General features: G+C 37.8%; 1 protein-coding gene across 1 annotated transcript; it reads right to left on the reverse strand.

The window, feature by feature from the left end:
* Positions 1-331: 331 nt before the first annotated feature.
* Positions 332-3,836, reverse strand: LOC114271159 (two-component response regulator ARR17-like). Its single transcript, XM_082904889.1, has 6 exons — positions 3,658-3,836; positions 2,287-2,363; positions 1,476-1,551; positions 1,259-1,328; positions 1,023-1,145; positions 332-374 (listed from the first exon to the last, which is right to left on the reverse strand). Exons 1-6 carry the CDS (start codon positions 3,782-3,784, stop codon positions 332-334), a joined length of 516 nt encoding a protein of 171 aa, XP_082761015.1. The 5' UTR covers positions 3,785-3,836.
* Between the last annotated feature and the right edge of the window lie 13,792 nt (positions 3,837-17,628).

Genomic DNA, 17,628 nt, shown 5'->3' on the forward strand with positions numbered 1-17,628 from the left:
CACCATAATGTGGTGTGCCTCTCCGTATTGAATAAAATCTTGATATAGGTGACCTGGAAACTTTCCCGCAAGGTAATTGAATGATCTGGAAACAAAAACAGGGTGTTCGAATTTGAACACTAAAAGACACAATGCTTCACATCATATTTGAAGCATTGTGATCATTGCCAAACAAGTGGTGACTCATGGCAATGGTAGCCAAGATGTGTATAAATACTTGACATATTGGGTTCACTGATTTGCATTGAAAATCAACATACATTCACACCCTGCTTTGTCTCTGGATTATCAATTCCAACTTGCGTGATAAATACCCTCACGGGATAACCAATCACTTAGCCATTGATTGTTCATCTTTCAATATACATAAGAGCCTACAAAATAAATAATTCAGATAATTGAAATATGACACGTGATGGTTTCATAGGCCAAACAGCACTGTTCAGTCTTCACGGATGGATACGAAATAAATATGGTTCAAACAAAAAAGTTATGTATCCACGAAAGGTGTTCAAAATAATAATAAAAAAAATGGTATAAACTCAAATTTAATGTATTGTTGGTCCCACTGAAAAGAAACTAGCCTGCATTATTTATATTTTTGAACACTTTTCTATATGGTACAAGAGGAAGCATATATGTGCACGACACAGTGAAGACTTGCCATTATATAGAGGGAAAACATGCCTCAAGTTAGAATTCATGCAAAATAGCATTTGGGTAAAGGGAACACAAATGCCACACTAAAATTTAAAATTCACCACCAATGAGAAAAGTGAAAACAAGCTCCATAGCATCTGCTTAGATAAAAACCTTTGATTTATTCATAGATCCATATCAGACACACAGTAGCAACAGATGAGTTGTGAAGGCTGGATGTATCTCATATAGTCAGGACAGGGTTCGATTATGTATTGACCAATACATTTTAGATTACTCTATCTCTGTATTTGTTGTTGTTGTTAACTCAACATATAGTTCTCCTACATCTCTTCCTCTCTGTTATGGCGTGTTTCATTTACCTTCCCATGCATAGCCTCCCACTAGAAGGTTTTCTAAATTTCATCATGTGACATCTCAACTTCTTCACATCTGATTGTTGGAGAGGTTTCAGCATGAACTCCTGAGCTCCTTCTTCCAAGCATCTGTTCATGTCAACAAAATTCATGTGAATTAATACACGAGCAACTTATAGAAAAGGACAAATTAAAATTAATAAGTGTGCTAAAATAGGATGAGTGTAAGAGTGAGTGATTACTTCTTGATTCGAGTCGAGACATTCTTAGATGACACTATCACTACTGGTATCTCTTTCAAGTCCGATGATTCTTGTCATTCAGGAAAAATAAAATAAAATAAGACTTCTACTTGGCAAATCATAGGTTCTAAGCATTGTAACATACTCATAGATGCTTAATCAATGTGAGTTGATTAATTGGTGAATGTTTAAGAGGGGTTATATTATTATTTTACCTTGACTTTTTTAAGCAGTTCATACCCTGACATTCCAAGCATACAATAATCGATAATTATCAAATTTACTTTGGAGTCCTACAAAAATTGTCAATGCCAGATACACCTAACATCTTCTCCAAGAGACATCTAATGTTGAAAATTAATTTATAGTGTACACTGTAGAAAATTATAGTGCAAGAACACAGAGTTCATTTGCCTTAAATCATTTTCCACAAGTGGGAATATTTTCCAAAAAGAACTATTTGAAATGAATGTGGTTTTTGGGAATGAATCTTCTGCCTCGATTTTTCATGTATCCGAGTCTTAAAAACACTCTCCTCATCACACATGATGTGCAAAGTTCTAATTAATTATCTTAGCGCATCTAATAGCGGAGAGAGAGCGTTGGAGTAACTATTTAGTGTGACAACGCTACAAATTAATCAAATGTCATGTTTTTATGTGATAGCTATGTAAACCTACATAAATGAGTGGTATTAAATTCATTTTGGGAGGTTGGTTAAAAGTTAATTTTTTGGTTTTTTTAACTTTTTTTTGTCTTTTTGTAGGTAAAAAATGTGAAAGGTGATGTGACCCAAAACGAGTTAAAAGCCAAAAACTTAATTTTAACTAGCTTCCTAAAGTGCCCCATTATGATTCATGACAATCGATTTTTTTTTGGATTTGAGTTATGGGTACACAGGATTTCTCTCCCAGATTTTATGTCCTCCAATGACGTATTTTTTTCTCCTAATACTGTTGAATATAATTTAGATGTTAAGGTAGTTTACTAGACATACATATTGTAGTAGGTTATGAAGGAATAGTTACACTACTGCTGATGGAGTGTTGTCCGTCTCCTAGGCCTAGAAATTCCAAGGCCCTTTGCCCATTCTCTGTTGTAGTCACTGCATTACAATCATATTATGTTCTATATCAAAGTCAAACAAAGCTATTAAAATCCACAACAACTATACAGTGAAATGTAACCAAGGAATTGACTTTGCATGGATCAAAATTAATAGAAAACTAAAATTGAAGAGTTCAAGGTGAGTGATTGAATCCACTAGTTCCTCATATAAAGTTATTTATGAATTGAAAGATATATTGCAATAGCGGACTATTTCACCACGTTTGGTTCCAAAAATTCAAGTACATATTTTGTTTTTTGTGTTTTTTTTTTTTAAGTAATTTTTTTTTTTATATTTTGCACAATTTTTTATTTTTATTTTTTTTAGATACACTTAATTAAAATACACTTAAAATAAATAATATTTGTGAAATTTTTTAAAAAGTTCACCAAATACAAAAAAATTAAAAAATACGAAAATTTAATACATTTTTATATTTTATTATATTCAATGAATTTTTTTTTAAATTTTTGTACAAATTGTTTTATTTTTTAAGTATATTAAGATTAAGCGAATCTAAAAATTTAAAATAATTGATTAAAATATTTAAAAAAGTTATCACAAATATAAAAATATGAATTGAAAATTTAACAAATTATTTCCAAAAACTGAAAACCGAAGACCAGACCTTTTGAGGCTATGTTTGGCATGTGAGATTAGGATTATTTTAGTCACAAAAAGACAAAATAGGCTAAAAAGTCAATAAAAAATATCACATCTAAACCATAATCATTTCTTTTTTTCTTTCACAAAAGTTAAAATAGCCAAAAAAAAAAAAATCAGCCCAAACCAAAATTCGTAGCAAAAAAAGTAAAAAAACCAAAAATTTAACCCACACTCAAACCAAGGCTCAATAAGCAAATCATTTTTTATTTCGCTAGCATTATAGGCTTGAGCCCAGTTTGATCTATTGGGTTTGAAGGCCAATTACTGTTGATTAGCTCTCATTTGAATGATGTTTTAATGATTTTTCTTTTCTCTTTTCGATTGGGAGTTAATTTAGTCAAAAAATTAATGAGATAAAATGTCACATTTAAATTATAATCATTTTATTTTTCTCTCACATAAGTTAAAAAATCCAATCCAAATGAACTTTTTAACACCAAACTAAAATAGCCAAAAAAATCAAATCACTTTCCAAACGAAGACCATCCCATTATGCAACAGATAAAAAATAGACACTGTGAAATTTTATTTCTCTTATGATTAAAAATTGGATCAATCAAAAAAAAAAATTTTAAAAGAAAAAAAATGAGCAAAGAAAAACAATCACAAGTGAAAAAAGAAATACCTTTGCATGCATAGTTGGTGAGAAGCCTTTCAATGAGTTTTCTATCAACCAAACTGTCATCAACAGCTAAAACATGTGGCCTCTCCTCTTTCTCCTTAATACCCTTACTTGATGATGAACAAACCATTTTCCTTTGCTTTCTCTAGAACCAAACACAAACCTTGGAAAAGAAAAACAAAACAGAAACTACCCTAAAGAAAACAACACACAAAAAGAGCAAAAGAAACGTTTTTCTAACAAAAACACGAACCCTTCCACACACAGAGAGAGAGAGAGAGAGAGTACAAACGGGTATCTATATATATATATATGTAGATGTAGATGTGTGTATGTGAAGAAGAAGGAGGGAAAGAGCAAAGAGATCGTAATGAAATCAAGGATTACAGGTATTTCGTGATCTCCTTAGGCCATTGGGATACGATTGCACAAAGACCCAGAAAAAAACAGAACTCTTTCTCTTTCTCTCTCTCTCTCTCTCTCTCTCTCTCTCTCTCTCTCTCTCTCTCTCTCTCTCTCTTTTCGTCTTCCTAATCCTTTCTTCTTCTTCCAATATATACTCTTCTCATAGAATCAAATCACTATATCCGAGATCTTCTAAAGCTCAGTACTGGAGAATCCTCCTCCTTTTCTTTTTTCAGAATTTGAATTTATACTCCTTCTATTTTTATACAAATTTCTAAATTGCATATATCTTTTACTTTTTTATTCTATTATGGAATTTGTGTTGTCTTCTTCTAATATTATTACTTTTTGTGTTGTCTTTTTTCACAGATATAGTTGAGTTCCATGTATGAATTGGTATATTACAATTAGGCCTTGTTTGTCGTAACTTAAAAAATGTTAAAAAGTCACTATCCTATTTAAGTCACATCATTTTATTTAAGTCACATTATCTCTCTACCACATCACTTCAAACCCAACCCATATTTTATAAAAAATCAAAAGGTGCACTTATTTAGATCATCCCAAACCACCCCTAATTAGTGTATTAATATAATATATATAAATTATAATACTTAAATTTTTTAAAATTATGATATATTATCTAATAATATTCCAAATATATATATATATATATAACAATGGAAGGGTTCATTTGAAAATGTCTTTGAAATAAATGCTTCAGATCTATCTAATTTAAAAAACAGTGGCTCAGATTTATTTTTAAAAATATCTCTCTCACAAACTATTTTTAATGGTTTAGATTTGTCCAATTTAAAAACAATGGCTGAGATTGAAAAGAGTTTCAATGGTTTAGATTTATCAATGGCTAAAATTCAACGGTCCAGATTTGTTTACCTATCAACTCTCACTAACCCACTGCACTTTACCAGGTAAGGCACTCTTTACATCATATGTATCTATGAACAAAGCTTTGATAAAGCTTTGAAGAAGGAAGAAAGATCTAAAGAAGGAAGAACAAAGCTCAATCGAAAGCTCTCATCTCCACCATCACCATGTGAGACACTCTTCTCTCCTCACTGTCTTTTTGTTTTTCGATTCATTTTTTTACCTCTGTTTTTTTTTCATCATCCCGTCATCCCCACCTTCAGTTTGAATGCTAAACAATGGCTCAGATTTTTTTACCTTTAGTTCGAATGCCAAACAATGGAAGAACAGAACAAATTATTTTTTTTTTACCTTCAGATTTATTTTGAATGCTAAACAATGGCTCAGATTTTTTTACCTTCAGTTTGAATGCTAAACAATGGCTCATATTTATTTTGCTCTTCCATGGCTTCACCCATTGTTTTTTTCTGAAGCAAAAAAAAAAAAAATTTTTTTTGAAGCAAAAAATTTTGTCTCACATTCGGAGGGTTGAGATTATATTTATCAAACATCTATGGGTCAAGATGATTTGTTTGTTTTAGTTTTTTCCCTCCAAAATGTGTCTCTTCACTTACTTTGTCTCTCTTTCCCATGTTAAGAGATAGATTCATCTCTCTCTCTCTTCTTACATACTCCACCAACTCTCCATTTTCCTCTCTGGTTTTAGCTCAAATTTTTCTCTCAGTTTCGGTTCTGCAATCTCTAGCAACTCTTCATAGGTGACACTCCTATTCTTCTCTGCTCTTTCACTCTTCTAACCTATGAAATGGGTTTCTATTTCTGTAAATATTGAAAAGGGTTACAAATATGATTGATTTTGATTTCATTAAAGTGGGTTTTTGTTTCTATATGTATTTTAGAAAATATGATGGGTTGAAAATTTACATTTTCTTTTTGTACATTTGAAATTAGTTGCAAATATGATGGGTTTATGTATTTCTATTTCATTGATGGGTTTTATCAACTAACCTATGATCATAGTGGGTTTCAGTTTTGGTTTTGATTTCTATAAGATTGTGAGAGGGTAATTTGTATAGCCAAATTGGGCCGAGCTAGAAAGCATTGTTTCTGAATATTGGGTCGCGTTGTGGGCCAAGTTACGAGCTCAGGATAGCTCAGTATGGGAACAATGGTTAATAGGCCAGTCGGTGAGCTCTAGTTGCAGTCTGTGGGCGAGCCGAAGTTCTATGTCGGCCACGTATAAGGAGCCAAAGTGTTACGTCAGCCATATATAGGAAGTCGAGCTAGAGGTAGCCCGGCGAGAGGATTCAAAGCAATAAGTGATCATGCAGACCGGTCGGTGGTGATTACTGGACCTTGAACTGCGTAACTTGGAGTCTGTGGTGTTTTATTTCTAAAAGGCCGAGCTGTGTGCAGCTCGGTAAAACACAGTGCGGTTTAGAGCAGGTTATCTCGATTGGGCATCAACAGCCGAACAGAGTGTGGCTATCTCACTTAGACAAGTAGTAAGTAAGGAGTTATCAGAATATGCATTATCCTTGGGAATGTAATTCCTAGGAGGACTCTGCTAAGGAGAGTAGAGTCCTACTAAGATTGTGCAAACCATCTCACTTGGTTGGTAGTGAGTAAGGTGTGTGATTCCTAGGAGGACTCTTATAAGGAGAGTTGGAATCCTACTAGGATTGTGCTAGATAGAATCTATAAAAGCTCATAGCATGACCTATGTACAGGTATCCCAATTCTTACTCTAGAATACACAGAGCTTATTGTTTATTTTCTAATTGCTGACTTAGGCATCGGAGGGGTTTCCTGCACACACCCACCGATTAGCTCACGTTTGTGTTTTCAGGTAGTAAAGCGATGACGTTTAGAGGAGTGCAAACTTGATCAACAGGATTATACGAGAAGATTATTTCGTGCTCGTACAGATTGTATTTTGGTTTTGTATTTTGGAAATGGGTTTATATTTCGATTTTGGATTTCTACGAAATGAGTTTCGATTTTGGGTTCATATTTGTGGGCTTCATCAACTAAGCCTATGAGGATTTCAGAAAATTATTGAATAAGATTTCTATGAGTAAATGGTTGCTGATGACATGGGTTTCTATTTTGGGATTGAAACATTAACATTCTGTTTTTGGTTTGGTTTTGTTGCATTATAGGGCTGTTTGCGAGAACTATTTACAGAAATAAAAAAGGCATAATCAAAAGCCCATTTTATTTTGCACCCTATTTTTGGTGATAATAATTCCTATAATCTATTAAATGCTGCTATTGAGGATGAGCTTTAATAGAAAAAACAAAAATGTTAAACATTTTAAATGACCATTACATGTTAAGAATCATATCAAATGGGGGTTAAGGACAAATAGATTTCATGTTAAGAATCATTTTTATTTCATCTTATGGGTTGAGACTCTCTTTAAAAAAAAAATTTGAAGCAAAAATCTCATTGAACCCTACCAATGACAATTACATTCGGACCACACTGAAATTGAAACATTAAAGGATGTCTTCCTCTAATAAGGCACCAAAGCTCTCAAAGGACTGATAACTAACCCATAATCTATTAAATGATGTTGTCGAGGATGAGCTTTAATAACAAAAACAAAAATATTAAGAGATTTTAAAAATTTTATCAAATGTCTCAAAATACAAAATAAAATTTTGTATTGTGTTTTTTTCTTTAATAATCAATTGGGTTTCAACACCCACTTCTCTCTGTCTCTATCAAATGGGGGTTAGGGAAAAATGGGTTTCATGTTAAGAATCATTTTTATTTCATCTTAGTTAAATGGGTTGAGACTCTTTTTAATTATCAACGGCCATAATTATCAATAGCCATATTTTTACTCACCAAATATGGGTTGACAAAATGACGGTTTGTCAGAATTTTTTATTTTTGTGATTTTTATTTTGTTCTTTTTTAATTTTTTGTTTGATTTCTGATTGTGTTTTGTTCTTACTTGCAGATTGTTTCTCAACGCTTTAGTTAGTACTTTGATCTCTGTTTTTTGGATTCTCTCTCTCTCTCTCTCTCTCTCTCTCTCTCTTTTAGTTGGCTGTTGATTGTTGATAGAAAGAGGAAAATGAAGTTTGAATCTTATGCATTGTTGTTTGGTATGTGAGAAAAAGGAAGGAAAAGGAAATTGAAAGTTTCAACTTTCTTCACCGTTTCATTGCTTATAAAACATATAATTAAAAATAAATAAATAAATAGAACTTTTGAATGGAAAGTATGGAAAAAAGGGTTAAGGAAAGTGTAACAACCCCGATTCGTAATTAGCTACTAATCCATAATTAAGGATGTTAATTAAGTGGGTAAAGTAAATTATGTGTTTATTATGTATTTTGTATGATCTTTGGCTTTCTATCTGTTACTTGTGGAATATCTGTCAAGGAGTCTGCTTTAATATGAAAATTGAAAGCCTTATCGGCATCTGAAAACCGGAATTAGTTACATTAATATGTTATTTGGAATTTTTTAGAATCATTTGGCAAATTTTTATTAAAAAAAAAAAATTGATTCAAATCGATTAATTAAGTTGTGTTTGGATGGACCAAATGCTCTAATTAATGTATTAATACATCAAAAGTATGTAAGTTGCCTTATAAGCTCATTTGTGCTTAACAAACTTGATTCAAGTGGGAAAATCTGAGAATTTATTCAAGAGTGAGAGTGAGACTCCATTTTAGAGAGAGAAAGTGTAGATTCAAAGTAGAAGTTGTGGATTTTGCTAGAGTAGCTCAAGTTTGGCAAGGATCTTGTGTAATTGAAGGCTTTTGGTGAGCATCTAATCCATAATTCATGAAGAATTTGTGTTATAAAGATGCATTCATGGAGTTATCATCATTTGCATATATTTCTAATGAGTTTATCAAGAAAATGAAGAATTGGCTCATAATTCTTACATGCATGGAAGTAAGAGTGTTACATCATCATTTTGAATATAAGCCTTGATATCATGTTGAGTTGAGACCATGAAATTAACATGCATGCATACTAGATCAAGCTTTGAAAGAAAATTCCATGTTTGATGAGTTTTGTAAAGAAGTTTTCATGCATGTTGGTTTTTGCCATATCAAGTTTAATTTTGATCCTTCATGTAGAAATTATAGATAATTGGCTCATGCATGTCTGAATCATCACTTAATGCCTTTAAATCATGTTTTGAGAAAGAGTTTTGTATATATGTTGAAGTCTAGAAGCTCAATTTTTCTATGAATATGGACTTTGAGGGAAAAAGTTTTTGAACATGCATGCATGGGAGTTTTGAACTCAATTTAACTAAATCCATGAGTTTTGAACTAAGGGTTTGTAATTAACCATATATTTCTGTTTTAGAAAAGTTTACTATAGCGATCCCGGTTGTCCCTTTACTGTTCTGTTGTATTCCAGACTCGGTTCTGTGGAGTTGGTAGTTGTATCTATCTTGTTGTCATCCTTTAATTCCATTTGTTTGAGTTTTAGGATGTGTTGGGCATGTTTCGAACAGGTGGGTTGAACCTTGGTCTAAAATCTTGTTGCCAGGTGTTTGGTCGTTCCGCTCGAGCGGGCCTTGTTGCGCTCGAGCGGAGATTGCACACTCCCAGTATTTCGAGTCCCTGCAAAACTTCTGCAGGTGTGATTTTTACACTCGAGCGGGTACTATGGCGCTCGAGCGGGTAGTACTTTTTGGTGTAAGTTTTGGGAGGGGAAAATCTATGCTCGAGCGGACTGGTTTTCGCGCTCGAGCGGATGTACTTTATTCCTGTGTCTTGGCGCTCGAGCGTACCTAGTTTTTTGTTCTTGACGCTCGAGCGTTGTGTTCTCCGCTCGAGCGGGAATGTCGTATATCAGTTGGCAGCTGGGCATTTTAAAATCACTTTTTTTCATTCTCTCTCTCTCTCTTACTTTCTAAATAGATATTTTGAGAGCTCCTCTCTCTAGAAACTCCCTTCTCTCTAGGGTTTGATCTAGTTAGAGTGCTTTCCTTCCCTTCGGCCTTTGTAAGAGTTGGGTTGATCGTCGAGGGCTACATTTTGATCCGAAAATATTGAGTTTTGGAGCACGTTGAGTTTCTTCATCATCTTTCCTTGGGCTCCGAATTTGAGGTAGGGATTCCTACTCACTCTTATGGTCCTTGACATAGATTTTTGGTTGTTTTGATAAAGCGTTGAAGTTGGGTAATTTTGGGACTTAGGGTTTCAAAATGCTAAAAGAGGGTTTTGTTATTTTGATTCTAAAAATGTGTATTTTGAGTTTCAAAATAATGATATTGTTGTTGGTTGTTGATATATAGACCATTGGGTCAATATTGGGAAATGGAGTAGAAAACCCTAATTGGTTGTATAAATTAATTGGTATGATTAATTTGGGAAAATTGTGGTTATATGGAATTGAGTTGGACATAATGAAATTTGCTCATTATATAGTAGAATTGTGGAGTTGGATTTGTTAATCGCTCACTTTTGAAAACATTGATATTTTATCTGTTGGAGCTTTTATTATCTGTTTAGAAATAATTGCTTGGACTATCGGTGGAGGGTAGTTTTGATTGTTGTAGACAATGCATGATGATTAGGTAAACTAAAACTAATCAATTGGGCATGTCATTGATTATGACGGTTGATAGAATACATTAACGTTATGTATTGATTGATTGTGTATATGACCTATGTGTATGTACATTGTGTGTGTGGGAGGAGATAGGGGATGTACTCCATGGTTTAGGGGAAGATAGGGGATGGACCTCTAAACCGGATGTTGTTTGGGAGGAGATAAGGGATGGACTCCACTGATACAGCTCATATGCTTGTCAGTTAATATGTTGATACAACTCATATGCTTATCTTTGGAATTGTTGATATAGCTAATATTCATATCTGTTGAAATGTGGATGCAGCTTGTATGCTTATCTGTTGAAATGTTGATACAACCAATATGTTTATCTATTGTAAAATGGGAAATGTATAATATGAGTTGCTGTCTCATATAAGTGGTTGGCCAGGTTCTGAGCCGTTGATGTAAATTGTGAAATTGATAAGAAATGGAAACTGTAATGAAACATGAACATAGTGGTCATGAAATGGAAATGGGTTATGAATTGATTTATGGAAATTGAACATTTAGCAATTTCTAATGTCTTAGTTATTGCTCATACTGTGTTTAGCATATTTCTACTGGGCGTTGGCTCACCCTATATGGGACATTATTTTCAGGTACAGGTAGTATGCCACCTCCAAGGACATAGCTTGGATGATGATGAGAGTTGAAGACTCTTTTTGTTTATTTTGTTTGTATTACATGTATATCAAGCCAAGGGCTTATTTTGTATAGAGTTAGTACTCTTTTTTTGTGTAACCAGGTGTTGACTTGGAAAGCTGTAAGCCCATGGGGCATTTGCTTTTGTTGTTAAAATGTAATACAGTTGTAAGAATTACTCTGATGAATAGAAATGGTTGGTTTCTTTTATATCAATGTATGTCTAAAGTGATGGGTTTTATGTATTTTTTTTGAGGGCGTTACAACTTGGTATCAGAGCTACTGGGTTCGAATACTTTGGGTGCGTGGGAAGTGATTAGGATCACAATGGATTTGTCTCGCTTGATAGAGACTTAGATGTAGTGTCATATGCTATGTGCTTAATTGATAACATGCTTATGTGACTATGTGGGTATGGAATGTAGTTTCTAGGATGTTGATTAGATCCTTGGGTTTCTGGGAGTCTTGTTGGAAAAGCACTTGATCAATGCTGTTTCTAACCGGAACTCTAGTAACGCCTCGGGACTGTCATTATTCGGAAATGAAATTCGTAATTGCTTATGTGATTATGTGCTTACGTGGAGTGAATTATAGTTATCCATGCATTAGGACGTGAGTGTTATAGCTTCGGCACATTTGTGAATGTGCTAATGGTCTTGGTTACCTTTATTAGGATGTCAGGACGAGGACGTGGTAGGTGTGGCAGACGTGGTAGGCAGGAGATGCCTTTACTGGATGATATTCCGACACAGCAGGAGGGGGTTGGTCAGGCCAATGTGGCCGAGCCAGCAGGTCAGGAGGCTATGGGCGCTTTAGCCCGAGGGATAGCCGATGCTTTGAGGGAGTCTGTGGGTATTTTCCGAGCTGAGAATCCAGTTCAGGCTCCAGTTTAAGCCTAGGTTGTTGAGGCAGGGCCTTCCTTCTTGAAGAGGGAATTCTTCCGGTCCAATCCGGACGAGTTTGTTGGGGATCCGAAGGAGCCACTTGAGGCTGATGAGTGGTTGGAACAGATGGAGAAGACGTTCGAGATGCTTGGCATCGAGGACGGGGCTTTGAAGGTGACCTTGGTATCCTTCCAATTGAAGGGAGATGCGGGTCAATGGTGGAAGTACGAGAAGAGCAGTGTTGGTGGTGCTTGGGAGGCTTTTGTGAATACCTTCCAGGAGAAGTTTTTATCTTCAGCTGCTAGGGAGAAGCTAAGGGAGCAGTTTTGCCAGCTTAAACAGCAGGGCCTATCAGTGGCCGAGTTTGAGGCTACTTTTACTAGTCTGTCCAGGTTTGCACCTGAACTGGTGGCGTCCGAGGAACGCCGTTGTTTAGAGTTTGAGCGAAAGTTGAGGCGTGGACTCAAGTTGAGGGTTAGAGGGTCCTTTATCCGAGAGTACAGACGTTTAGTTGATGCTGCAGCTCATATGGAGATTATGATGCAGGAGGAAGATGAGGGGCAGAGAGGCTCCAAGAGGAGCTAAGATGGTTAGGGTGACGGCAGGAGACAGAGGGGTTCTAACCCTCAACAGTCTCAGGGTGGTTTGGCTAGATCGACCTTTCCAGTGCCGAGTGTAGGCTCTGGGAGAGGTAGTCAGGGAGGCTTGACTTGTTTTGCGTGTGGCCAGCTGGGTCACAAGTCTTCGGTTTGCCGCAGAAGGGAGGGGGTCAGCGAGCTGCTTCTTCTTCAGTTAGACCTCAGGGCCAGAGTCAGGGCAGGGGCTGTAGACACCCCATTTTTGATCGTCCTCAAGACCTGGACGTCACCGTTGGAACACTCGGTGATCATCCGTGCTTGTGTTCGTCCCGAGTTCCCGGAGGTCTCGGCTGCGCGCCTCGCCTCAGGATCTCTCGACTCGACTTTTCGGTGTCTGGTTTTGTACGAAACACTTGTGTTTTTGCCTTGAGAGGCAGGGAATGGCTTTTTGGCCATCCCCACATTCCACCGGCCTTCCTCTAGCATCACCGGCTGTTTATGGGTGCCACCGGCCATGGTTTCTTAAAACCAATGGCCGGTCGGCACTATATTTGGCCGGCTGGCACTTTATTCTGCCGGCGACCTCTTTTGCTAGCCGGTGTGACTCCTTTGCACCCTTGAGGCATGGTGCATGCCAGCTGTGCCAGCTGGAATGCACCATCACTCCTCCCCGTGTAGTTTTTGGCTGGTGTGAGCCTTTGAACCCCCTTTCCTTCTAGAAGCTTGAACCCTTTGGCCAAGCTTCTTGGGGAAGCTTGGCCAGCTGTATTAGCTTCTCCAAGAAGCCAAGACTCCTTTGCACCCTTTGCCCCTTTCATTTAGCTTCCTTGAGAAGCTTAAGTCATGGCTCTTTGCCTATTTAAGCACCTCTCTTCTTCCATTGTAGAGGTTAGAGCTTTTGAATAAAAAAATCAGAGCTTCTTTATCTATATATCTGATATATCATCCTCTCTCTCTATATCTCCCTCTCTCTCATCCTTAGGGTGTGTTTGGAAGCCTAAAAGTGCATTTTGGCCTTACTTTTGCACTAAAACACACACCATTACACCTTGCTCCGAGATTGAGAGGCATTGAGGGTTGTTTGTTGAGGTTTTGGACTGATTTTGATCAATAGAGAGTGGCTGGATCCTCTGTTCTTCAAGGTTTCTTCAAAGGTGAGACATTTGCTTTAGTTTTCCCAATCTTGCACTAGTTTTCTACCTGTCTTGCATGCTGATTTAGGCTTTGTGTATAACATGAAAAAGTCTTATATTTTCGTGCTTAACATCTTTCATTAAGGGTGTTTTGGCATTGGGGGTCGAACTCCCCCTCCTAGGCCTCTTTTGGCCCCTTTTGGTGCCTTTTCTTTAAGCTTTGTTGACCTTTGTTGTATTACTCTTTTCACCACTGAAATCCAGTGGATTTTCAGTGGTGAAGAAGATGGTTTGAGGTCTTGCATAGGGGAAGGACACCCCTCTCCCCTTTTGTCTCTCTTTTATCCTTGTTTTGGCTTAAAGGGCAACATGCATGCTTGGTTGTTGTTGGTCCCATCTCAGAGGTTTTTGGGTGCCTATTAGTCATATTATATCTCTATCTTTAGTCGGATTTGTAGCCCTTAGCATGCATCTTGTACTTTCTTTGTAATTCCTTATCTTGCCTAGAAATGTGCCATGTGTTTAGCCTAGTATATCTTCATGATTTGGCTTAGCTTATTGAAGCTTTTGGTCATGATTTGTCATGCTTTAGGTCTGTTGGCCACTGTTTTTGTCGTGTTCGTCGTGTTTTGCATAGCTCTTTTGCATTCTAGAATTTTGGCCTTGAGCGAATGAGTCATTAGCATGCTTTGGTTAGGTTGTTTAAATGATTTGGAGTCACTTCTTATGATATTTCAGTCCCTATATCATGCTTGTATGACAGCATTTATCATCCTTTTATGTCTTGAGGTGTGGTAGTTTTGTGCCTTGAAATGGGCATTGTGCATGCTTGTATGTTTAAGTCACTTGGGCTGCCATATCCGTGGGTTTTGAGGGCCCTTTTGCATACTAGAACTCTGTTTTGCATTGAAAAATTCATGCCATGTTTGCTTGAGATAGGTATTGAGTGATGCTCCCTTTTGGTGGCCTTGAATGCCCTTATTTTGGACTCATTCCTTGGTATGTTTTGACCATGATCTATGTATGCTTTAGTCCTGTTTTAGTTCATTTTGGTCCTTTAAGGTTTGGTTGACATAGCTTTGGTTTGACCCCCTTTATTGGCTTCAAGTGTTGGTCATTGTTGCATGCCTTACTTGCATGTTTTGTTTGATTTGGCATTATCCTCTATTCATTTTCAGAGCTTAGCATGTTGGTTTAATGCCCATTTATATCGCCTTCAAGCATGCTTAGAGTTACCCCCTTTCATGCTTAGGTGATAGACCTTGACGTGGGCACACTTGCATGCATCATTTGTGCTCTTGTACACCATTTTTGGCCTCTGTTTATGGCAAGGTTGACGTCTGCCATTTATGGTTTAAGTCCACCATTACATGCTTATCATATGCTTGTTGCTTATTTGGCTCATTACATGTTGTCCCATGCTAGCCTTAGGGCATATTTGTCCATGTTTGCATTACATTTACATCTCATATGATTAGCACTTTGCATACTTAACATGATAGGTTGCATCACGTTTGACATGTTTTGCATCCTAGCCTCATGTTGCATAACTTGAATCACAAGTGCATACATGCATTACATTGTTTGGTTTGGGGTGTCAAACCAAACTTGAGGGATGAGGGGTGTTTGTACTTCGAGTGACAAAACACACCTCAACCCTCGGTCACCGAGGCCCTTGACTTTGGCATGATAGGATCTTGGTCCTCATTTGTGTGTTGCATGCATTTTTACATTGAATTGCAACCTTGGCTCCTTAGGCTATCATGCATCAAATGCACAATCGATAGCCCGAGGGTCAAGGGCCATACTCCCTTGAGTCCGTTACATGATTGGGAGAGTAGCCATGCATACACTTGCTTGAAATTTCATGCCATACACTGTCTGTCCTTGTTGCTGTCAAAAACCAGATTCTGCAGGGATTTTTGGCCGACCGGCAGTATAGAGTGCCGACTGGCCATTGATGAATGGCCGATGACTTCATCAGCAGCCGATGGATATTTTCAATGGCCGGTGGACATTTCCTCCAGCCGATGGTGTTCCACAGTGTTCAGGGGACCTGTCCCAGAACTTTGGCAATTTTCAGAGAAGTAGGGCAGTGTAAACAGAGGCAGCAGTGGTATGGTACGGACTTTCTGGGCGAGACGGGTTCGAGCATGCATCATTCGCGCATCCCGAGGCGGGGGCTGTGGCCACCTTTTCTTTTTGCATTCATTCTGTTAATTAATTAGAAATTTTGTAATGATTAATGTGTTTATTATTCGGACTGTAATATTTATTTAGACCCTCCGAGTGAGGGCAATTGTGTAATAAGTGTGCGCGAGTGTGTGTATGTCTTCCAACCCCACGTCTTTCTTCTCTTTTATTTACCCGCTTATGATGGTAGACTAGGGCATATTTAAATTAGCATACCTTATGCTATGCATGCGTGCATTCATACATTTGTCTTGCATGCACCGGGCTCGGCGCATCATTCTAACTGCATTTGTATTTCAATTCCAAACTGAATACATGTTAGTTGTAGCATTTCACATGTCATTATAGATTAGCCGAGCCTATCTTAGTTGCATCTTGCATGTGTTGCATTAGCCATCTTAACATGAACTAGGATCATGCATATGATTACTAACTAGTTTTTTTTTGTTTTGGCTCGGAGTATTTAGCATATCGCATGCGTGTGAATGCTATCATGACAGCATGCTTACCATGTGGCTAGATGCTTATGTGATAAACTGTTTGAATGCCTGTGGGTGAAGGTTGGATTGTCTAAGTTGGAAAAACTCGTTGAAATCTGTATTTTAGCCTACTTGCGAGTAGCAAACTCCAATGTAGTCGCCGACGCCTCTGAAGCGGGTCGCCTCCTAGCTGATGGTATAATCGGCCATCTGCTCGGTAGTGAGTCTCTCGGTCTCCCTCATGTCCTCAGGAGGGTGAACCGGGACTATCTGCTCTGGTAACCCTAGGGTCTGGCGTAGGAAACGCTCACCCAGGTACCAAGCCCGACAGATCGGGCTCTCCAGTAAGATCCGGAAACGCGAGGTCTCCTTAACACCGGCAAATCAGTCCCGAATCATCGCCGGCAATGGAGCCCAAGGCTGCCAAGTGATCTGAAAGTGACACACAGTTTGTTATCTATCGTTATTGAAATATGCAGTGAAAAGCAAAGCTTAGATAAATTCTGAAATAAAACATACCTCGGCAGGGGTGATAGTGTCGAAGTAGCGGCGAAAGAAGTTAAATGTCTCTCGTGGCCTCCGCACGCATCTCCCGTCGAAGCGTCGCGAGAACGGGACGACGAGGGGGGTCTCCGTGTCTGGCACGGGTGCAAGCCTGGAAAAGTAGGCATAGACCCACAACTGCAGAGAAAACATCAATATGACTATCAGATAAAGTAAAATACAAAATAAAGCAGAAATGGCAGAGTCGTGTGTTGTGCAGTGTATTGTGTATAGTGTACAGTGTGAGCAGTGTACAGACAGTGTAAAGCAGAGTGTATGTGTGTGCCGTGTGTGCAGTATACAGTTAGTGACAAGCAGACTACAGTGTGTGCAATACAGAATACAGTACAGAGTACAGAAGATAGAAAAGCAGAAATGAAAAGCGGGAAAGAAACGTACCTCCCAAGCACGCCAGTAGCCCCCGAGCAACTGTCCGCTGCCACGGGAAGCTGAGCTCATATACCCGTAGAGTGTGGCCAGAGCGGCGCCACCCCAATCATAGTGCAGGATCTGCCTGACATCCACCAGTGCACTAAGCAGGCAGAGGGGCACGGTGTTCGCCCGGTCGGCGACAATGGTCGTCCCCAGCAGGAACATGAGAAAGCCGCGCGCATATCTCTCCATGGC

The sequence above is a fragment of the Camellia sinensis genome, chromosome 14, assembly GCF_055761805.1.
Source record: "Camellia sinensis isolate YWXY chromosome 14, ASM5576180v1, whole genome shotgun sequence".
Taxonomy (NCBI): domain Eukaryota; kingdom Viridiplantae; phylum Streptophyta; class Magnoliopsida; order Ericales; family Theaceae; genus Camellia; species Camellia sinensis.

Excerpts from the sequence above, each read along its gene's own strand:
- LOC114271159 (XM_082904889.1), bottom strand. The coding sequence starts at position 3,784 with ATGGTTTGTTCATCATCAAGTAAGGGTATTAAGGAGAAAGAGGAGAGG. Across the intron at positions 1,329-1,475 it reads TGAACTGCTTAAAAAAGTCA|AATCATCGGACTTGAAAGAG; the intron begins AGGTAAAATAAT and ends CTGAATGACAAG. Across the intron at positions 1,146-1,258 it reads GTCTCGACTCGAATCAAGAA|ATGCTTGGAAGAAGGAGCTC; the intron begins GTAATCACTCAC and ends TGACATGAACAG.